This window comes from Penicillium coprophilum, assembly GCF_028826855.1.
Source record: "Penicillium coprophilum strain IBT 35676 chromosome Unknown utg000002l_segment0_segment0, whole genome shotgun sequence".
Classification (NCBI taxonomy): domain Eukaryota; kingdom Fungi; phylum Ascomycota; class Eurotiomycetes; order Eurotiales; family Aspergillaceae; genus Penicillium; species Penicillium coprophilum.
The window spans coordinates 918,977-941,069 of NW_026622721.1; the positions used below are offsets into that span (position 1 = coordinate 918,977).

A 22,093-nucleotide genomic window follows, 5' to 3' on the forward strand; every position below is an offset into this window, starting at 1 on the left:
TTTTTGGGATATATACCTTTCTTTGACGAGTCTATATCCGCTCCATGTGTTGACTTTGTGTTTTGCTTATATTTGTTTCGGCATTGTTCTGGTTGAAATACCCATTTCGATATACAAGTCTGGGTACGTCTGATCTGTAACTGTTGGTAGTGATAGTGTATAAATAGTGTTTGAGTAAGATCTTCCATTCGATATTTTACAGAAATGGTAGGAATCTATGATTAGAATGAGTAATACATAAATGTAGGTCATCTAGCTCTGTATTTTCGGTTTGTTCCAAGCAATATGCTGTCACAATAGACTATAGGTATAGTTTGAAGAAAGTTATAGCAAAAAAGCCAAGTTATATATACTTCGATACAAATGTGCACGTACCTAGAACAACTTTATGATAATAAAGCAAAAACATAAACAGCTTGACATAGCATGCAAAGTTTAAAAGAAGGGATATCTCATGACAAGAGGGTAGCCAATATCAAATTTAGTCAAACAGCATAATGAGATGAAGACAGGATATGCTTCTTTACTAACATCCATCTGAACCTCATACCACATACTACATTTGCTGTCAACAAAGAAATAAAGCAGGAACAAATAGAGGCAGTAAATATAGAGCATAGAGTATATCACTAAAGAATACAGAAGTAAAAGAGCCAAGTCGTGTTTCATGCCAAAGTAGCTAATATTGGCATTATTTGGAAATATCAAACAGCCACTGGCACATAGAGCCTATAATCCGTACGATAGACTGTGGGGAATAGAGTATTGAGTACACGAACGTATTGATAGCCATGACCAGCACCAGCACCACCAAAGGACGAAAAGGAGGAAATGGAGCAAGAGTTGACCATGGAACGGTCCATGGAATGGGAATCACTAAAACATGTTCTTCCAGACAGAACAGATAGAGAATGGAGAACAAAAACCCGCCCAGACCTTGGAAAAGAAACCATTGGACACTGTGACTGCAGTGAAGACAAACATACAGGGAGCGGCCTTGGCAGCGAATGAAGATATAGAATGTTGAAGAGCAAAGTAAGAAGTAGGAGTTAGTGTCCAAAGGTAAAAGTGATAAAAAAAAATAGAACCGTTTTGGGGGTTGTCGGGTTATTGTTGCATGACATCGTAAAGAAGAAAAGAACGCCACCACCCGGATTCCCAGAACAGAAGCATATCAGAGCCGACCGAAAAAAAAAGAAAGAAACAAGGCAAAGGGGGTAAAAGCAGGAAATTTCAAAGAGCCACCGGAACAAGACCATAAAGCAAAGTGACCATAACCATATAGACAAGAGACAAGAGATGAGTACAGCCGCTCTCAGGTACATAGCAATAAAACGGCGTTTTCCTCCCAGAAATAACAAAGAAACGTAGGAGTCTATTTCCAGGGAAAAGTAAAAGCAACTGGAAAAAAAAATAAAAAATAAAAAAAGAAGCAGAATTCCGTCCTGACTCCCACGCTCTCATGGCCATAAGCAACACCAAACACACGGAAAGGTATCGAGAGATTAAATTTGTGGTTGTGCCATCTGTGGCTGTGTTGCCGCTGGAGTTGTCCATGTCGACATGGGTTGTGTGGCAGCGTAGGGACCGGTTACATAGTACTGGGTGCGATCCGTATTGTAGTACGGCTGGATGGGGTTTGATTCGCGACGAGGCACGGTCGGATCGAGACCAGGCATGTTGCGGTCGAATGATGGGTGTTGACTATCCAGCTGGCCGGACATGCTGAAGCTGCCCCGGGAGTAGGTGGCCGGGGTAGATGGATCCATGGGCGAAGTAGCGTCTGTGGCTTGGCTGCGCGAAGAGAGGGAAGAGTTGCGGTATGCGGAAGGACTGTGTTCCGAGGTGGATCTGTTGCGCTCGCTGAGCGAACTGGAGAGTCCCGTGCTGAGGCCTGGGATCGAGGCCATGCTGTGCCCACTCATCGAGTCCATGCTGCCGCCGTAGGGCCCCGCGCGGAATGAGTGGTAATCTTCCTGCTTTGGGGGAATGGACTGCCCTGGGCTTGGCAGGTATTGGCTTGGTGCCGCTTGGGCTGCCATCGGTGCACCCATCGAGTATCCCTGGATCGTGCCTTGCTGCGGAGGATGTGTGGCGGCATACGAACCGGGGTGCATGTAGAAGTCGTTTGAAGCGGTTGGCATGGGGTAAGTGGGTGGGGCCATCATCTGCGGACGATATCCGTATAGCGCGACGTGGGAGGGCTCCTGGCTGTCCACCGCGCTGGCGTCTATCTCGTCAATCGGGGAGCGGAAGCTTTGTTTCTGGGTGAGTTCGTTACGGGGTCGGATAAAACGTAGCGAGTCCACCACCGAGGGTGGGTTGAGGATCCCGCGCATCACATCCTCCACACTGTAGTATGAAACCAAATGGTGGGTCACACCCAGCACCGTCACGCTCATCGTCTTCTTGACTAATCCGGAGTCCTTGAAGCCGTAGGAATCCACCAGGGACCCAACCAACGACCGTTCGAGCTCCGATTGGTGGGAGGAACGGTCTGAGAAGGGAATCGAGTTGGGAGATGTCGGAGAGTAGCCCTGGCTGCTATCGTGTCGTGGGTAAGGTTCGCCTGGTCGGCCGGTTGGCACTGGTCGTCGAGTGGCTTTCTTCATGGCGCGCTTCTTCTCTCCGGGAGGAAAAGGCTTGTCTAGCTCACGGTAAACGAGGAAGTTGCCCAGAATGCGACTCGGACTCCAGGTCACTCCATCGGTCCATCGCTTGATCCCCGAGGCGTTCTCCTCATAGATGAAGACACTCCCGCTGCGTACGAGATGACTCCGTTCGCGATCATGCGGGCGACGTGGAACGTGATGCAAGACCCCGGTCAAGCAAGCTTCGAAGAGTATCAGGGCATCTTGAGTGGTTGCGACATACCCGGTGAAAGTGGGTTCCAACACGGCGGCGGTCCCGTTCACCATGATGTATAGAGTATGAAAAAGAGATACAATCCCAACCCCCCGGGCTTTTGCAAGTGATATATTCCCCGATTCAAAGAAAAAAAAAAGAATTAAGGTAAAGCGATCGACCAGGGTATGGAGAAGAGGAGGTTTTGAGTTAAGACCCCTCAGGTCGAGAATTGCTAGGGATCGGCCAGCACGGGCCTTCTCAAGTTCGAGCAAGGTTGCACTTTCAAAAAGATGGGGATCTACTAGAAAAACCCGTTCCACGGTTTGAGTTGCGGCAATTCCCAAGCTTTCTTTTTCTTTGGGGATCCACTGAGAGAAGGGAAGGGGAAGGAATAACTATGTACCTAAATAGGATCCCTGGCTAGTTAAGAGGGAAAAAAAAAAAAAAAAAGTACGAAGGGGGAGAGAGGTCTGAGTGATATTCTCCACAAAAGATAATAGATTAATTCTGATTTTAGTTTATTGGTTTATCCCCATTTACTTTATTCTTTGGACTTTATACCTTAGAAATCTCGATACAATATTGTAAGAGAGGTACGGTTTGGTCACCCGGGAGTCTGGGCTTCATCACTCAGATTTCAGAAAAAAAAAAAAAAAAAAAAAAAAAAAAAGACCTCGGAGGGTTGGACCCGGAGACTACAAAGAACGCTGAGGCCTGGTGTATCGATGACAGATATGACATGCGATATTATGTTTTTGGGGCTGTTTTGGATTTTTGGATTTTTTTTGGGATTTTAATTGATTTTTGATTTATTTGCTATTTTTCTGAATATGGTATAGTCGACCCAGAAATCGAAAAAAAAAGAAAAGGAAAAAGAAAAGAAAAAAAGAAAAAGAAAAGAAAAGACGGTGGAATTCGGGGGAGAGCGGAGGGGAAGAGCGGAGATATACGGAAAATGAAACAGTAAAGTCATGATTTCACCAAACCCTCCGCAAGAAGCAGGTACAGTTCCACTGGAGAGCTTCGACTAGATGATAAAGGTGATTGTGTTCGAGAGAGTATTTATACCTAGACTAGCTCTTAAGACAAGTCAATCAAAGTATATACGGCTCCGTATATACAAAGTAAAAGGAAAAGCATAGAGCAGGTCAAGATACAATCACTCGCTGTGCCATGGATGATCCCGGTGGAGCCGTGGATTTGGATCGGAGGGTCTCCGTGACTATACCAGGATTCAAGGTAGCTCCCATGTCGATTCGACCCTAGTATGACGGACGAGATACCAAATTCTACCTTACAGGTCTCTGACTCAGCGCACACCTGGAACCCAGAGAACGATGGTAGCATGTGCTCAAGTTCATAGTCAACGGTACTCCGTACACTGGAAGACCTTCCTGGGCTGTGTCCATTGATCCGAGTAGTCACAGCGGACGCCGTTCATTGGCCTCCTTCATCTCTATCCCCCACTTTTTCCATCTGACGCCCCATCAAAGAAAGGATCGACTTTTGTCTCAGTGGGTTTAACCTTGGGAACCTCCATGTCTTTCCTCCAAGGGCGTCATATCTCTGATGGGGCCCATCGCGCACACCGAGCTATTGAAAATAAGTGACCTCCACCTTGAACTCCGGGTCATGATCATCCAACGGTAGTCAAGGATAAAGATCCTTCACGGTCTGGAGCAGCCAGTCAGACGCGGGTCAAATTCCATCACACTGGTGATTATTCTATCCTATTTTTTTCTGTTTTTTGTCTTTTTTTTTTCTCCGGGTCCGGGTATCGGTGACTGTTATACTTGATGAATTTGCTGCTTCATGACTGGTCTCCCATTCTGACGGTCTGTGGAATTTCCCCAAAGAGAAATAGAGGACTGAGCGCGTTCCAGAGGGTAGATCTCCGCCTTGACCCCATCGAATCAGTATACAATCTACGTCCCGTTGTACAATAATGTATACTATGTAGACTAACGGGAATCCAGCAACCAGAACAGGCTCATTTAAGCATCCCACTCAGCAGAGACGGATCTCTAGAACCGGGACACCGATTAAATAAACAGAATAAAAAGAAGGTTAGGCTTCCGGGCTTAGGAAAGTTTTCGGTAACTTCACTTTACTGCTCAGGGCTAAGTTCTCGAAAAACTTAGGGGCAAGAGGGTCCCGTAGCTAATTAAACTGGTGAGCCAGTGACCAGTAACTACGCAGCGTAAGACCGAAAATTCATGACTGGGGTTGGATTGGATGGTCCAAAACTTTCGCGGGAGATCCTCAGCAGATCCAGGCCACACTGCCACGCTCTCGAGTCTCACCTAGTCTCAGCCAAGCCATTGACATGTGGCCTGGCTATGCACCCCGGTCAAGCCATACTAAACACTTGAGGGATCGGCACTTTTGCTATAGAGGGAGATTGAGCAAATTAAAGAATGGATTTTATTTTACGTCGAGAAGGAGAATGGAATTGGGGAGGTTGTTAGATAGTCGGAGGACAGTGCTCCGTGGTTATATTTTAGAGTCACGATCCCATAGTCCCAAAGGACCGGTTGACGCACGCTTGTTGAAACTCAATTGGCGCGAATGACAGATGTCAGTAACGAATTTACTTCAGACGCGAGAAGATATATATATCTTTTTTTAATTCTTTCCGTTCGACATAACGTAAGGAAATACGTAAGTAAATGTGATGTATCAGGAATAGTATAACCGCCGAAGTCCGAGAACCAAAAGAACGGGGTAGGAGTACACCGGGAGGAACACACCGGGAGGAACTAAATTCGATAACATGAACCAAATAGTGTATATTGAAAAAGAAATATTCTGCACAGCCCATCACAAGCCAAGGATCTAAGCGCGGGGAGTTCCAGACTGGACTCCGAGTCGAAGCGGTTAGACAAAGGGAATACGAACTGAATCGAATTACCCCACAAACGATTGAACAAATCAGATCCTAACCTCCGACTTTTTACATGTGGCGTGGTGAATCGATCAAGATCCAGGTACTTGACCGTCGATCTCTTCGTGAACGGACAGTGCCCGTACAGACTGGGAACCGTGGGAGGAGGTACGGAGTATGTCGATATCTCGATATTCATAAATCTTACAGGGCTAAATCGGTTAGACGCTTGAATGGCTGAATAAGATGTGAAGATATTTTAATTTTTTTCCCTTAGGGTTCGGCGATATCGAAAAGAGGCATAGCATATAAGCACATGCACAGGCAAATGCACGCACCTTGAAGAAGAAAATTGAACAAACTCACAATCCGACTAGTCTCAGTGGCGTCCGTACTATGCTTCCTTTGGGTCCGACTAAGAAATCCCGCAACTTTCAAAAGGTTTAGCACTAAGGGGCGATCATTATTAGGGAACTTGGCGTCGACGAAGATCCGGTTTGGTTTTACGGTCTCGGGGGATTGTAGCTTCATCTTCGGCGGCTCGGCGAAACTACGAGCACGCCGTGGGTATCATCTTAACTAGACCTAACATATAGCTTGTTAGCGTGATCTATCTGAAACGTTCGACTAGAATCGTAGATAATCTTCTTGCGTTATATGTTGTATACCATAAAATGTATAATGCGAGATGTGCATTGCATGTGCACTGGAGTACGGAGTACACATGCAATATCCAGTACCATGCACCGTGCCACAAGCACAAGTCCCTACATCTAGCCTCGCACAGAGATCAGAGGGAAAGGACGAGCGCAATGGTACTACCTCCCTAATCCGTCCACAACCCCGAAGACTGTTTTTAGGGTCTGGGTCTCTCACACCTAACGGAAGAAATCCGACCTCTGCCCCTGATTCTGGTTCCCGAGTGCCTATTGGCCATTCCAATATCGGTTTGGGTGTCAGATTCCCACCTCAAACAAACATTATAAGATTGCAGGTCGGCGCTTCATTGGGTCTGGACCTGGGTGTGTATCCATAGTACAACCATGCTATGGCTGACCATCATGCCAGGGCACTCATGCTTCAGGATTATATCATAACGGACTTATATCAGATGACGTGTACCTCTAACGACGGAGAGTGGACACATTTCATCAGCCTCAGAGAGGGTGTGGAATCATAATCCATCGTGATCGTCTATTTATTCCTTTTCGAGGGGAGGGGCATTAGTGGGTGCGCTCTGTCCGATCGCGCTGCATTGAACAATGGGCTAGTTCTCCAGTTCCGTATCAGTGAAGAGGCGAATTATGAACATCGAACAAGGTCGGGTCATTTGTATAGTTCTCTAAGCATCACCTCCACCTCGTATATCCAGGTAATGAGACCCCGTGATCCTCGTGTCAAACCAGCCGATCGGGTGGAAAGATGAAGTCCAATGAATGCAAGGCTCTAATTTCCAGTAATAGTTAATGTTGGCGTGTCACACACAATCCCACCCGCCCATGTGGTCAGAAGGACGGCAGGGATCAATGTCCCAGCTCTACGGCTCAGGTTGAAGCCGGTGTCACTTTTGAAGGGCCAACAGTAGAAAGTGTGCATGGAAAGGTACCTCGTACATTGTAGGTATTATAAAATACGGTGATGACTCACTTCCGTCCAAAGTCGAGGGCTTTATCTACAATGTTAATAGAGATCATTGGATACATGTTGATCTAACGTGAATTCTTGTTTCATCACTGTGTTGTTATCCCTCTGCTTAAGATTTAAGGCAAGACATCCATTCTTATTATATGGATACTGGCTGCCTCAACCTATTTCCTAAGCCAAATGCATGTCATGATATAGATTATTTGTGACAGCCACGAGAAAATGACCAGTGCGAAGGGGAAAACACTCTCCCATTTCCTCCATTCTCTTTTCCTATTTCCCCTTTCAGAAGAGCGAGACTCCACAACCGGCAGGTGATGGCAGATGAATGCCGAGTTAGCCAGATGCCCTCCAAGTTAAGGTTCAAGTATTCGAGATCAGGCAGTATGCGGTACATATAACTCTGATACTAATTATACTATAGTTATGGGGTTCATACTTCACGATCTGATCAAGATTCATCGAACTGCCGAACGACCCACTATCAAAGCTAGATATCACTATACCACAGAGTCGTGTGATACCGTTGAACAAGAGAACCTGTGTTGTACTTCGAGTCAATATTGTATAGCGTGTTTCATTGCAAGACATCAAACCGCGGACAGAACCGAATTACCAAATGCGGCCATGTGGACGCCAATCCCAGAACCACTAAGCGTATAACATCACAAGACTCTATTCCTATAGACCTTGGGAGAAAGCTCTTGCAGATTACCATGTCAGAACTCCTGCGATAGGTACCACAACCTTGAGACGCGTCGCTGTATATTGCTAGGCATCGTCATAGTGGACACCTCAACATCGTGGACGCGGAAAGCAATTTGATCTATGATATCAATCGTATAAGATCACTAGTGTGAGATTTCCAAGATCTGCAACGATACTATCGAGTCTATCTTTTAGTCTATTGGTAAATAATAGGCCCCTATCATTCATCGCTTCTTTGGTCATCGATTCCTACGAAGTAGCTAGGAAGGATTGAAGCAACTACCCGTCTAATGCAGGATAGAACAAAGAATGTACAACGTAGTACTCTGTATATCGTATGTCGTTGTAGATCTCGAACTCGGGCTCCACTAAATAGTTCAGTTCCCCGAGAGTGATTCAAAAACAGGGAGACGAGCTACATCCTATATTGTATGCACTGGAAAGTCGGATGTAGGGCTTCGGCATAGTACTCATCTAGGCACTGCGCCATACATCATGGCTTCAGCGCCGAGGAATCATATGTTGTACTGAAAATTAACAGATGGCCCGATATACGGAGAACGCGGATATCATGCACATGAATGGACCTTTGCCACTACCACAGCCCAGCTGGAACGTGTCCGACATCCCAGTTCGCAAGAGAGTCCCCAGCATTCTAGAAGGCAAATACTGACATCTTCTACTGACCTGCCATGTGCATTCTTCACCATGCAGGAGAACCCTTTTCGGCTGCCTAGCCATCCGTGCGTTTTATGTACTCCATCGCCTTTGCCTAATGCAGACTATAGCACTCATGTTGGTAGCAGACCTGTACCTTCTGCAGAGTACTTATGCGTCTTACTGTAAGCACTGTACTAGCAGACATAAATATTATAGCAGCCCAAACCCAAACCTGCATGAGCTCGATCTACCACGCAAAGAAGCGCGCTAGGAAGCAAGGAAGCATTCCCCCTTACGACTCCCTTCAGCCATTTACCCGATAAACCATACGTACTTCGAGGGGGAAAAAGAGAAGCGAATGATGTACAGCGCTTGCGAATTATAAACGAGAAAAACCAAGATGCATCGATTCGATGGATCGAACGGTCTCGCCGACCCACCCTTGACACTCTCAGCTAACCACCAAAGCGCCCCGTTTCTCGGAGATGTGATTTGTGATATCATATACATCACAGCCCCGGATGGGCGGAACGCCAATCGAAAGCACAGAGCAAGCCATTAGCGCAACCGTTTTGGAAAAAAGGGCGAGATCAGATCGATGCCAACGGCTTATGCACGCCAGCTTTTCTTTTCACATTAATATAGCACAGAGCACAAGCTTCTTTGGACGGGCCTGCAGAGGGTCCTGTACGAGGCCCAATTCGGTATTCTTCGTTCGTCACATCTGAATGGATAAAATTGTGCGGATCCGTGCTGCAATCGGGATCACCAGATGGGGTGTGTGCGCTGGCGTTGCGAAGGAACCGAGGCCTTTTCTTTCCGAACAGTCATGTTCGATGAACTTGTTCTCCGTATTCCGTATAGAGGGAATGATCGCTGTTTCCTGTTCTAGGCAGTCGGCCCGATTCGGTCATAGATATCTTGTCGCGAGGCCCCCTTGCTTTTATTCTAGGTTGGTGTTTGATTGGGTCTGGGGCTCGAGGGTACATGACTGTGAGTACCCTTTTGCTTTTTGCTTTTTTCTCACGTGTTTTTCAGGAGTATGGGGTTGCGATGTTTGTTTTTGGATAGTTGATTTATGCCTACAACATATGGTTTGGCTGGGAGGCTGTTGTAAGACCATTTGCCCTATCTGGACAAAATGGTACTTCGGCGTCTTAGTGTAGTCTGGATTTAGAAGATGATGATGATGCTGATGGAGGATCAGTTGCACAAAAGTCAATATATTCCATATGCCTGAATATATGTAAATATGCAAATATGCACTATGGAGATCAAATAGTATACAGGTTGATGTTGTACAGTCAAAGCACATCCAGCGCCGAGTCGCTCCCGCTATGCCAATATATCAAAGAAAAACAGAGTTTCAGTCATGCCCAGAATTTCAATCAAGGCGCTGAACGGAGTAGGTCAGCAACAGCAGGATCTTCTCCATCGATCTCCTTGGAGAACCCACTGCCCTTCCGCACATGCATAAGCAACCGCAAAGCACCAACAGGTGTCACACCCTCAATGCGCTTCGCCATGCCAACACTGACAGGTCGTACACGCTGAAGGACCTGTCGCTCCTCATTGCTGATGCCGTGGACCATGCTGTAATCCAGATCCGCCGGCAGCAGCAGGTTCTCGTCCTGCTGGAACCGTTCAGCCATTTTCTCCTGGCGTTTCAAGTATGGCGCATAGCGGCCTTCGATGGCGACCCGGGTGAGGATATCAGGCGCAAACGAGAACGGGGTATATGCGGTCCCTGTAGGAGACTCGATCATAGGAATGAGAGTGTTGATATCGGCGCCGTCCAAGCATAAGATATCAAGTGCTGAGCGGATGGAGGTATCAGAGCGTACCTTGAAGCCCTTGCGAGACCAAGCAGATGACGAGAGCTTAGTGTTGCCAAGGAGAGTCTGTAGCTCCAGGATCTGAGCTTCGGTGTCGGAGAAGTGGCTCCAACGCTTGTCGGAGACGACACCGGCTTCGCGGGCCATGCGAGTCAAACGCAGGTCGGCATTGTCGGAACGAGTGGAGATGCGGTATTCGCTTCGCGTCGTGAACATGCGGTAAGGCTCCGATACGCCCTTGGTGATGAGGTCGTCGATCATGATTCCGATGAAACCGTCTGACCGGGTCAAGGTCAGAGGTGATCGATTCTGCGACTCGAGGCCGGCGTTTGTGCCTGCGATGATGCCTTGTCCGGTTGCCTCTTCATAGCCGGTTGTGCCGTTGATCTGGCCAGCGAGGTAGAGACCGCTGATCAATTTAGTTTCCAGTGTTGGTCGTAGATTTCGCGGGTCGATATAGTCGTATTCAACACCATAGCCGGGCTGGAGCATGATTACATTCTCGAGACCGCGGATTACCCGCAACATAGCGTATTGCGCGTCCGCGGGCACGGTCATCGAGATACCATTCGGGTAGATGACGTCGTTGGGCGCGAAGCCTTCTGGCTCAAGCCAGATCTGGTGCTGAGTCTTGTCCTTGAATCGGATGATCTTTGACTCTAGGGATGGACAGTATCGTGGCCCGCGCACAGTCTCACGGATATGGATGGATTTGTCCAGGTTGGCGCGGATGATTTCATGGGCAGCCTCGTTTGTATGGGTCATCCAGCAAGTAAGCTGGCCTTCGTCGCCCACTGCAACAGTTTTGTTGAGATAGGAGAAAGGGTGAGGCGGCGAGTCGCCCTTTTGCACTTCGAGGGCGCTAAAATCAATAGTCTTCCTATCCAACCGGGGTGGTGTGCCGGTCTTCAATCGTCCCAGTTGGAAGCCAGCTTCTCGGAGGGACTTGCTGAGACCATAGGTGGGGGCCTCGCCCATGCGTCCCGACGGGAATACATCCATTCCAATATGGATCTCACCACCCAGGAAGGTGCCTGTAGTGATAACCACGCGACCAGTAGGAAGGATCTCCCCGGATTCCAACCGTACGCCAACAATCTTGCCCTGTGCACCAGGAATATTCTCAATTCCCTCCGTAGAGAGCACAATGTCAGCCACCTTGCCCTCCACAATGCTCAGGTTTTCCGTGCCGGCCAGCTCCTCGGACATGTAACGCTTGTAGAGATCGCGATCAATTTGCGCACGCGGTCCCCAAACAGCGGGCCCTTTGGAACGGTTCAAGACTCGAAACATGACACCAGCCTTATCGATAATTCGACCTGCAACGCCATCCATCGCATCCACCTCACGAATCATTGTTCCCTTTCCAATGCCGCCGAAACTGGGATTGCATGAACAAACACCGATATTCTCCAACGAGGGTGTGACCAACGCAGTGCGCGCGCCAGAACGAGCAGCAGCAGCGCATGCCTCAGATCCGGCATGGCCTCCACCAATAACAATAACGTCGTATGGTCTATCAACGAATTGATTAGCATAACTCTCCAGATTGACAACAGGGGAATCACGAACCGTGTATTGTCTGTAACAGTCGCGAAACCACGACTCCGACCCATAAATGAGCGGAGCCCGCGGCTCTGACACATCAAAGCCACCGACCGTGCTCGAAAAGCCATAGCGGGGTGTGATGCAAATATTAACCAAAGAAAGCCAGGTACAAGTGTGAAGATCAAATCAAATCGATAAGGAAAATTGTATCCAGATCACGTGACTGTGTTTATAACCGTTAACTCCGAGGGCGGTCACACCCACTGACATAATCGCTTGCGCCATCGACCAATTGCGGGGCTGCCGATGTAAGTTGTACAAGCTGATCACCTTTTTTCTCCGACAGATCCCTCCCTGCTTCTCTCTTTTCTTAATCCACCAGCTCATCAAGTGAAATAAGATACAAGAATGAAGGCATACTGGTACGACAACATTGAGGTAAATAAACCCCAATTGACCGTACCCAACTTTTCAAGCATTTCCAGGCACAGCCCACCTCAGAATCAACAAACGCTGATGTCATTTGTTTACAGGGCGACCAGCGCGAGCCCCATGATTCTGGCCGCGCCGTGTCAGAAGATAAGCTCGCCTCGCTAGGCGTGTTCTACAAACACTGCCCGACCATCGAGGCGGTGGACATCATCGCGGCCGAGCGTGGATACCGTAACCGCGACGAGGTCTGCGTGTCACCTGCGACTATGGGTGCCGTGTATGAGGAGAAGGTGAAGTCGTTCTTCTCAGAGCATCTGCATGAAGACGAAGAGATTCGGTATATTCTCGACGGGGAGGGATACTTTGATGTTCGTGGACAGGAGGACGAGTGGATTCGTATCTGTCTTGTCAAGGAAGATATGATTATTCTTCCTGCGGGGATTTATCATCGGTTTACTACCAATGAGCAGAACGTATGTTTTGGATATTTCCGGTCATAGAATATGGGACTGACATTCTTTGCAGTATGTTAAGGCCATGCGTCTTTTCCAAGACGAGCCTAAGTGGACGCCGCTAAACCGTGGTGCCGATGTTGATGTTAACCCGCACCGAAAGACCTATCTGGAGAAAGTCGTCAGCCACACTGCGGCTGTCTAGGATATACCACTTTGATATTGAGATGCGTTATGATTGATTCTTTGCATATATACTATTTGAACGATGGAAATTGAAATTTAGGATTCTCTTAAAGGATTTTACTTGCATGGTGCTTTTAAATGTACATTGGGGATAGCAAATCCCCAGTAAATCAATCGGAACCATACCTTTGTTGTGAGGAATGATCGAAAGACACTTTATACTTATATCAGTTGTCTGGAATGCCAGGTGTCCCCACCGGCGTCCCCGCCGGCATTGCACCAGGCATATCAAAATGCTCACTCGTAGCACCGGCACTCTCTTGCCTTGTCATACTCGAGCTGCGCAAGCCACCCATATCAACGTTGAAACTACTCGTGCGCGAGCCAGCGCGAAGCCCTGGCCGTGCACCCAAGCCCCCACGGAACCGCAGTCCCTCCGGCTCCCGGGCATGTTCGTTGGGGAACAGAGGCGGTCCGGATGCTTCGGTAGAACCCGGGCTACGCGGTGGTGCTGTGGACCCGGCATCCGAGTCCTCGCCTGGTCGGACGCCTGTTCTCCCCATGCGCGGCCAGAGGTCTGGAAGTCCGACGACTTGCACTCGAGGCTCGACCACGCGCTCCTCGAACCACGCGTGGACTCGCGCTTCGATAAGCTGGGCTATCTTCGGTACATCCTGCAATCGGCTGCGAGATCCGATGAGTGAGCGCACAGAGAGGTCTAGGCGGTAATCTGGGAGGAAGGAGATTGCGACGTTGCTTTTTGGGCTGCTCTTTGGTGGGGGCTGATCTTGCGAGCTTGTTTGTTCTCCAAGACCAGAGGGTCGAGTACCATTGTTGTACACTGGGTCTGATGTGGGAGGCACGGGTGACCCAGCAGGGGTTTGAACTGGTTCTGGCGGCTCGGTTGATGCTGGGATTAAGGATATGCAAAGTGTTCCTGAAAACCTCACTACCGAGACTGATAGTGCTACTGGGAGGATGGCAGAGCGTGGTTTGGGGTAGTTCAGAACCATGGATGTCTCGATGGCAATGGAAAGATTGTCGTCGCTGAGGTCGACATCCAACAGCGCTTGTAGTCGTCCACCGTCCGACATGGGATCGTCAACAGCAATAATGCGGCAGTTGCTGAAGATGGGAAACTCTTCGCCTAGTGAGATATCGGTGACAGTTATCTTGTCTATGAAGGATGGTTTCTTCTCCGGGTTGTTCATGGCCGCTGTAAGGGAGTTGAGGATTGATGAAGTGGGCGAGTCCTTAAGGGAGTAGGCCGTCTCCCTGTACTGAGCAATTGTTTGTGCAATGAGCACATTGAACCAGTCCAGCGACTCGGGCTGATGTGATGAGTGATGCATGCGGTGTCGGCCATGTTTGCTAGTAGGGTTGGTAGGAATGGCGCTATAGTAGGTTTTGCGGAGGATGGAGCGAGTATTCGTAGAGGTGGAAGGTACGGGACGGAGAACATTCGATGTGGACGGTTTTTCTCGTAAGGATTTCTGGCTATCTTGAGGAGGGTTATAGACCGAGCTGTAGCGGCGGTGTGTTGTGCGATTTGACATGCCCCGGGACGGAGGGGGAGGCGCTTCACCAAAAATGAAAAACTTGATGAAAGCGCCAATCAATAGTACTACTGAGAGCTGACCGAGAAGAAACCCTTGGGTAAAGGACAAGCTAAGAGGTGTTAGCAAGCTCCTATGGTCGACTCCACGGGCAGAGAGCGTACGAAGATTGAGGCGCGAATTGCGCGGGCTCATCTACATTATTATCAGCACACCAATTCCACCATTTGAGGTATCACTACTCACGTTGTTGGAGCGCCATTGTCAGCGGCCGTTGACAATACTTGGTACTATTCACATTCCCATCCCCAGATGGCGAAGAAGTTCCAACTTTCGGATCTGGCTTGGCCGAACCACATCTCTTATCGCTGATGTGCCGCCCGCGACCGCCTGCCTCTCAAAATTTAAGGAAGTGCTCTTATCCAGTTCGGGCCTAGCGTAATTGGGCTATAAAAGACGATTTCAAACGTCAAGTAGCGGATTCAATGTTTCCCTATTTCTGCTTTAATACTCAAGCCTTTTGGTCTCAGAGTTACATCGAGCACCCATTCTTCGGGGTAATATCTGAGGTACCGGGGAAACCTATCCTCCGGCAGGGGTACCATAGACTACATATATATAGTGTAGCATTCACGGATGTCACTCTTTGTCGTAACCACACTCGATGACACTAAGATCCTGCAAGGTACTTAGTACACACCCATAGGAGATTGTCTATTACCTTTTCACCTGAGTTTGATAAAACCCCTGAGCATCTTGATCCCCTTATCGATCGTCGTCTAAACGCTCTGATTTGCACCCTCATTACGAACGGGGTATAGCCATGAGCGGTCCAAGTACGGTTTAACATTAAACTTGAGGGTCTAATGTGACACAGATACTGTGGGTGATCTGTAATTCTACTAACCTGCTGCCAGTTCTGGCTTGACCCCACACCACCATGCATAACGCATTGGCAATCATATGCTCCTGGGCACGCCAACCTCTGCCAGGGATTCCGTCAAACCCAACCTGACCCAGTTGTCAATCTCCTTCATCGTAGCCACGGCAATCACCCCCAGCATGCCCAACGAATTCACCCCAGCCTCCTTGTTGATTCCTCCTCGTCTTCTCGGCAGCACGATCATCCATCTCTTGGTAAGAATCATATTATGCAGACAGACTGCTCCAGGCGGTCCACTCGTCACATAGTCCCCGCCTGCCTTTGTACTTTCATTCAGCAGGGCTTTGTAGACTCCAAACAACACTGCGGGGGTCACCTCGCCCTCCAAGCGTCGATAGAACCACTCAAACGGAACGTTGGGCTCAGGCTCGTCGGAAGAATCCAGGAAGGCTGCGAAGCTGTCTGCCGGTAAAGGCATCAACTGCATATGTTTATGCAGCCGACTACAACCGCCATTTTGGCCGCAGTTATAAAAGGCAACGTAGTCTCTCTCCATGGAGATCAAGATCTGCCATACACCGTCTAAATCAGCTTCCTCAAGTGCCTCATACTGTCGTTTGTATCCATCACATGTGAGTAGCATGAGGTGGGGTCGCGCAAAGCAGAACTTGTTCACGATCAAAACGTGGCTATGTAGCGTGCCGAGTTCGAAGCCGGTGGTGCTAATGTCGCTGCCTTATCGCTTTTCGGGTCTTTGACTCTCAACCTCGGGCTGGGACTGCGGGGTGGCTAGGGTGGGCTTTTTGGCGAGAGCAGACGTAAGAATAAATTGGAACTTGGTAATTATGTGAGTATATATCTAATTTAGAGTCTAGATGGGCAAGTGATACTTTGAGGCTCCCATCAATGTGCTCAATGGTTCGCTGTTTGTCATCGTATAGGACGAGACCGGATTGAACGAGGCTGTCGAATTTGGAGAGGACGAGGGTTTCTTCCATCTTGGTGAGCTGTCTACCTGTGCTAGACGTAGGTCTATGGTCTATATATGTGGCTGAAGGTGGGGTAGAAATCCCAGCCCCCAGGCCCCAGGGGGATTTCAGCTTATCTACTCCGTGTAGTTTCGGTAGTAGACAATCGCTTGCACTTTTCCTATCTCCCGATCATTTAGATCATCCTTCATCTCACCTCCGGAAGAATGAGTCTAGTGGTATGAGGGTAGTACTAGTTTCAATTGAAAACCATTGTAATGGAATATATGTGACGTTCATTATCAGAACGGTATGCTGTCTATACGACTTATAGGCCTCTTCCTTTGGATGTTGCTAAACACCATCTAACACTATTCTCGCGACGTCCTGGATACGTTCACCTATATCCAAGATTTCCTTTCTACTTGTTCTGGACCAGATGAGAAAATAAGCGATAAAACCAGTGCCTCCCACTGGTGACACGACTTTCTTTAACGCGGTCCGTTCAGCTCTAGTCACATAGGGCGCGATTTCCGGTAGCTGTTGAAGTACTCGCTCGCAAAAATCGTCGGGGACCCGGATGTTTTCGCGATGCACAGGGACAAAGAAGATCTCGCAATTGTACTGATTATGAGAGCTGAAAGGCTGAGCTAGAGCGGCGAAGCGTTCATGATCGTCGAGAGCCCGAAGGATCTGGAGAGCACTATAGTCTACTCCGAAGGTGTACGCGACCGCAAAAACGGCCTGGAGACCGGGAGGCCTGGCATTGACCTCGATAAGAACTACCTCCGGCTTGCAGCTCGCAGTTGACCCCGTGTGTGTAAGTTCGACGAAACCGTCGGTCTCTTGGTACCGCATGGGAGAATTCTTCACTCGAGCTTCGAGGTGAAAGACGCCCGAGCGAAATCCTAGCTTGAGAAGTCCTTGATACAGGGATGATTCAATGGCCTGTAACTCTGCAGGGTCCAAACGACTGGGTAGGATCATCACTGTCTCGGCAAAATTGTCGGCCACAGAAGCATCTATTGCGTCTGCTTGACATGGGAAGTTATCCGATATCTCACAGAAGAGAAGTTCTCCGTCCCAAAGCACAAAATTGGCATCTACCTCTGGGCCATCGACGTAGGTTTCGATCAAAACCCCATGTTTCGTAAGCCCAGTCTCTTCCAATGTTTGTACGGCCTGACGGAGGCTCGAAGGGTCTTTGGCTTTCTTAACCCCCCGGGAGCCACCACCCTGACATGGCTTTACAATCAAAGGGTACTCAAAAGTCTGAAGCTGTGTGGCTACGAAAGGTTCATCCAGTTGGGCTACACTGTCCAAGAGCAGGCTCTGGATATTTGGACTGAGTAGTTGCCGTGCCTCGTACTTGTTATGAGCCTGCAGGTATGAAGCGATAGGCTCGGTTGGAAGACCTAATATCTCGGCTGCTTTCACAGTCGGCAGAACAAACTCGTCTGACAATGTCAGAAGACCATCAAATCCTTTTCCTTCCACGGCCTCGGCAATCCTACGAGGTAGCTCCGCATCGTCGGTCACATCAATGGGAATGAAGCCATCCCGGATGTAAGAGTATGCCTCATCTTGGAGCCAATGCCCCGGGTGATCAATGATAGTCATGGAGATATCAAGAGCTTTAGTGGCCTCGTATGCTCCCTGGTGACCGAATGATCCTTTGGCGATGTCGAACGCCGGACGCCCACCTACCATGGCGATTTTGCGTCGGATAGGCTTAGTTGGAAGTATCCAATCGAAAGAGAGTCGAAGTCTTAGGTCTTCCTCTACCAGCTCCTGGGGCAATGATGGGATCTGCTTCAGAAGGAATGCCCCGGGGGAAGAAGGCAAAAGAGCCATGAGAGAGTCGTCTGCTTGAGCTGGAATCGGCGAAAAGCCATCATCCGGACAAGAGAACGGAATAACAGAGTCCACATAGTCCGAATCTCGCAGCCTCAAGTTGAGGATATCGCTCCTGCAGGGATACCCACCATGGGGAACCAGTATCAACTTCGTTGCCACTTCAAACTTGTCGCGGGATGCTAGGACCGTGTGGACAAGCTGCTCGAGGGCGGTGCCTGCGGCGGACGGAATCTGACCATCGTCGGTAGAATACGTGGAGGTAATTGTCAAGAACAGATCAAGACTTTGAAAGAAGTGTGGTGTCTCAACTATCGGTTTGAACCGCCAACGACAGGAAACCTTTGTGGAACTGCGGTAGTCGTCTTAATTAGTGTAGTTTACTCACGTCAATAATAGGAAAACTTATACCTTCGCCATCGACGGCGACCAGAAAAGTTTCAGAGGCGAATGCCATTTCACCGATACCACTCGAGTCCATGGGCTTTGTCTGCCTTGTGGATGCTTGTGGGTAGTCTCAAGTTCTCTGAGAAAGGACTTATATTGTCTCCGCCACAGGCCAATTAAGAATGACAAGCCTTGGAGACCCCATCAGTGCCATACTGCGCCGTCGTATACGAGACGCTAAAGGGGGTTACTCTGTACTAGGATTTCAGGATGCATACAGGTACAGGTATCCAAGACGCTAATTACGGGATGTAACTTACAATCCACACATAACCCACCAAATGAACCTCGGGAGCGTCGACGCCAAAAAGGGGATATATCGCATGCGTGGCGCCAGCCCTCCACAACGCTTAACTGTATTGAGTGGAGTTTCAACGCCTGGAATGTTCGGCTTCAGCCCCAAACGGACTTACCCCTGCACCTCGATGGATACCTTTGTTTATTTGTAAGGACCTATCACCATGATTCGCTATCTTACGCTACCTTACGCCATATGTGCGGGAGAGTGTTGTCAACCATCGGAACATGTCAATATCTCATTGGTATACTCCACGCATTACATTATAAGTACACCCCGAGCACAGACCCAAATGGAAATACCCTTGTCTTGTTTCGGGCGCTCAATGCGCAGTAAAAGCAGCCTAGCGTTAACAGTCAACCGATACTACGTGGCCGCCCAGCCCACAAGTTCCCATCACATCCGTATGCCTCCAGAGAAGTGCCAGAGTTGCGGGTTTTGGTCCGACTAAATTGTCATACGGGAATTTTTATCTTTCTTGATCCTGAATTGAACAGTATGGATGTCCAGTCCACTGAACGCGAAAGACGAGATGCAACCGAAGACGAAATCAACACCTTACCCCATGTGGTGGATTCGATCCCGCTTATTGTCTGGATAGCTCTCATAGCTGGTGCGTCGGAAAGATTTACATACTATGCCGTCACCACTCCATGGCGTAAGTGTCTAAGTTCTCTAATGTGGGATCTAAGAGTCTAAACTGCCTTTAGAGAACTATATGCAAAATGATAGTGATAGTATTGAGGTCCCGGGTGTTCTTGGTCTTGGTCAAGCAACCGCGACGAATATCTCTAATGCCTTCTTTTTCTTCTCCTTCATGGCCCCGCTGCCATTTGCTATCCTCTCAGACGCACGGATAGGGCGTTACAAGACATTATGCATCTCTTTCATGTAGGTTATGCGTACATTCTCATATGCAAGTTAGAACTAACCATCGCTAGCCTGAATACATGTGGATGTATAGTGCTTTTTGTCACATCACTTCCAGTTGTAACCCAAATTTCCATCAAAACTTTTGGATTGGCTTTTGCTATGGTCCTGCTGGGTCTAGGAACTGGAGGCATTAAGGCCACCGTCTCCCCATTTATAGGGGATCAATATACAGTTGTCACTCCACAGTTAGTAGTCACAAAAAAGGTGAGAGGGTCATCGCGGATCGCACATTGACCCTACAATATATATACAATGTCTTTTATTGGTATTGGATACCCCCTTACAGACCCTCTTACCTGGCTGATCTCGTGAAAGGTTCACAAACATCGGAAGTCTCTCTCTGATTGCTTCGACTTATTTGGAAAGAGAGGTTGGTTTCTGGGCTGCCTACCTCCTCCCGTTGTGTGCTGTCTGGGTTCCCATTCCTTTGTTGCTGTTTTGGCAAAAATCATTTGGTAAGTCTTAGGGACTTGTCTCCTATCATTCAGTAGCTATACGGTCCTAGGATTACTAAGACTTGGAGAAAGTCAAACTCCCGCCAGTTGGGAACGTTCTGCCACAGGCAGGAAAAGTCATTTTATACTCTGCCCGAGAACGATTCCGACTCTATGCAGCAAAGCCTGCATTCCAAGCAGAGAAATACGGTAGAACCGTTTCATGGGACAATCTATTTGTCATGGAAATAAGAATGGGTCTCAAAGCCTGCAAAGTCATGTTTGTCGCCGTGTCAGTTGACCAATTGACTTCGCTAATGTTGGACCCAGGGCTTGCTTTGTACCATTCTACCTATGCATCAACCAAATCAACAACAACTTTGTCTCCCAAGCGGGTCAGATGAAGCTGGGATTTATTCCTAACGACACCATTCAGGCACTTAACCCTATTGCCTGCGTGCTGCTCGGCCCGATCATTCAAAAACTTCTGTATCCCGGTCTTCACAACCACGGTATAGCGTTCGGGGAGATCTCTCGTATGACCTGGGCATTTATTACGATAAGCTCCTCGATGGCCTTTGCTGCAGGGTTGCAAAAGCTGATCTATACGCGGGGACCATGCTATGAGTATCCGCGGAGTTGCCCTGATTCTGATGGGGGAAAGATACCGAACAATATCAGTGTCTGGGTGCAAACACCATCATATTTTCTGCTTGCATTTGCTGAGATCCTGGGATTTACCACTCTATCCGAGTATAGCTATTCAAAAGCACCCAAGGACATGCGCAGCTTGGTGCAGGCCCTCCGACAAGTTACCGCTGCCATTGGATCTGCTTTGGGCATGGCGCTCTCACCAGTTGCGGTTGATCCAAAGGTTATATACCTATATACGGGACTAGCGGCTACTATGATTGCTGCTGCTCCCTTTTTCTGGGTGGCATTCAGAAATTATGACAATATCGATGACGAACTGAATGAGACTGGGCTAATACAGCCAGATAGCCGTGACGAGATGGAAGAGACTACGATCAGAGCGCATCCATAAGAGGGCCGTATCTGATCTTCTAAGATCTGGACATCATTGTCATGTTTACCTGTGGACATATCTCTTCGTTCTCCCTACCCATCTCTCCCGTTCTTCCTTTCATCAATCACAATTTTTACTTTGTTGAGCGGTGTTATCTAATCTTACTGTCGAATGGAGATGATACAAACATTACATCAATTGCTTGTTGCCATACTTCGGTCTTGTGTGGGCAAGCCAGAACGGCTTGGCCAGTACGAGCTCAGAGGCCAATTTGAATGATACTGTGGTAAGCTTTCAGGGTGTGGGATGATTGGGAACTCCGGCGAGGATAGGCCGTGTCATTCTCAATGTAACATCTATTCCAACATACATAAACGCATGTATCCCTATCGTGATTCGTTTCAAAGTCCAGTCGCAAGGTGACCTTTATCACATGCGCGTGCCATTTGCCTACATAACTAAAAATACAATGCTAATTACATGTAAGTAGCTATCAG

General features: G+C 48.3%; 7 protein-coding genes across 7 annotated transcripts; 2 read left to right on the forward strand and 5 right to left on the reverse strand.

The window, feature by feature from the left end:
- Window positions 1–1,505: 1,505 nt before the first annotated feature.
- On the reverse strand, window positions 1,506–2,918 carry N7500_001753 (camp independent regulatory protein; the record flags this gene model as incomplete). The annotated part of the gene is made up of 1 exon (XM_056672899.1): window positions 1,506–2,918. The coding sequence occupies one exon, from the start codon at window positions 2,916–2,918 to the stop codon at window positions 1,506–1,508; it is 1,413 nt and encodes a 470-aa protein (XP_056536418.1).
- Window positions 2,919–10,131: 7,213 nt separating this feature from the next.
- Window positions 10,132–12,254, reverse strand: N7500_001754 (tRNA modification protein MTO1; the record flags this gene model as incomplete). Its single annotated transcript, XM_056672900.1, has 2 exons — window positions 10,132–12,094; window positions 12,151–12,254. 2 exons carry the CDS (start codon window positions 12,252–12,254, stop codon window positions 10,132–10,134), a joined length of 2,067 nt encoding a protein of 688 aa, XP_056536419.1.
- A 280-nt stretch (window positions 12,255–12,534) lies between these two features.
- Window positions 12,535–13,215, forward strand: N7500_001755 (acireductone dioxygenase (Ni2+-requiring); the record flags this gene model as incomplete). The annotated part of the gene is made up of 3 exons (XM_056672901.1): window positions 12,535–12,564; window positions 12,660–13,031; window positions 13,084–13,215. 3 exons carry the CDS (start codon window positions 12,535–12,537, stop codon window positions 13,213–13,215), a joined length of 534 nt encoding a protein of 177 aa, XP_056536420.1.
- Window positions 13,216–13,423: 208 nt separating this feature from the next.
- Window positions 13,424–15,146, reverse strand: mmm1 (ERMES complex subunit MMM1; the record flags this gene model as incomplete). The annotated part of the gene is made up of 3 exons (XM_056672902.1): window positions 13,424–14,864; window positions 14,917–14,947; window positions 14,999–15,146. Coding segments are annotated over 3 exons (1,620 nt in total), but the record flags the coding sequence as incomplete, so codon positions are not given.
- Window positions 15,147–15,711: 565 nt separating this feature from the next.
- Window positions 15,712–16,633, reverse strand: N7500_001757 (uncharacterized protein; the record flags this gene model as incomplete). Its single annotated transcript, XM_056672903.1, has 3 exons — window positions 15,712–16,370; window positions 16,395–16,470; window positions 16,526–16,633. 3 exons carry the CDS (start codon window positions 16,631–16,633, stop codon window positions 15,712–15,714), a joined length of 843 nt encoding a protein of 280 aa, XP_056536422.1.
- A 324-nt stretch (window positions 16,634–16,957) lies between these two features.
- Window positions 16,958–18,938, reverse strand: N7500_001758 (ATP-grasp domain-containing protein; the record flags this gene model as incomplete). Its single annotated transcript, XM_056672904.1, has 2 exons — window positions 16,958–18,822; window positions 18,869–18,938. The coding sequence occupies 2 exons, from the start codon at window positions 18,936–18,938 to the stop codon at window positions 16,958–16,960; spliced, it is 1,935 nt and encodes a 644-aa protein (XP_056536423.1).
- Window positions 18,939–20,969: 2,031 nt separating this feature from the next.
- On the forward strand, window positions 20,970–21,614 carry N7500_001759 (uncharacterized protein; the record flags this gene model as incomplete). Its single annotated transcript, XM_056672905.1, has 1 exon — window positions 20,970–21,614. The coding sequence occupies one exon, from the start codon at window positions 20,970–20,972 to the stop codon at window positions 21,612–21,614; it is 645 nt and encodes a 214-aa protein (XP_056536424.1).
- Window positions 21,615–22,093: the final 479 nt, after the last annotated feature.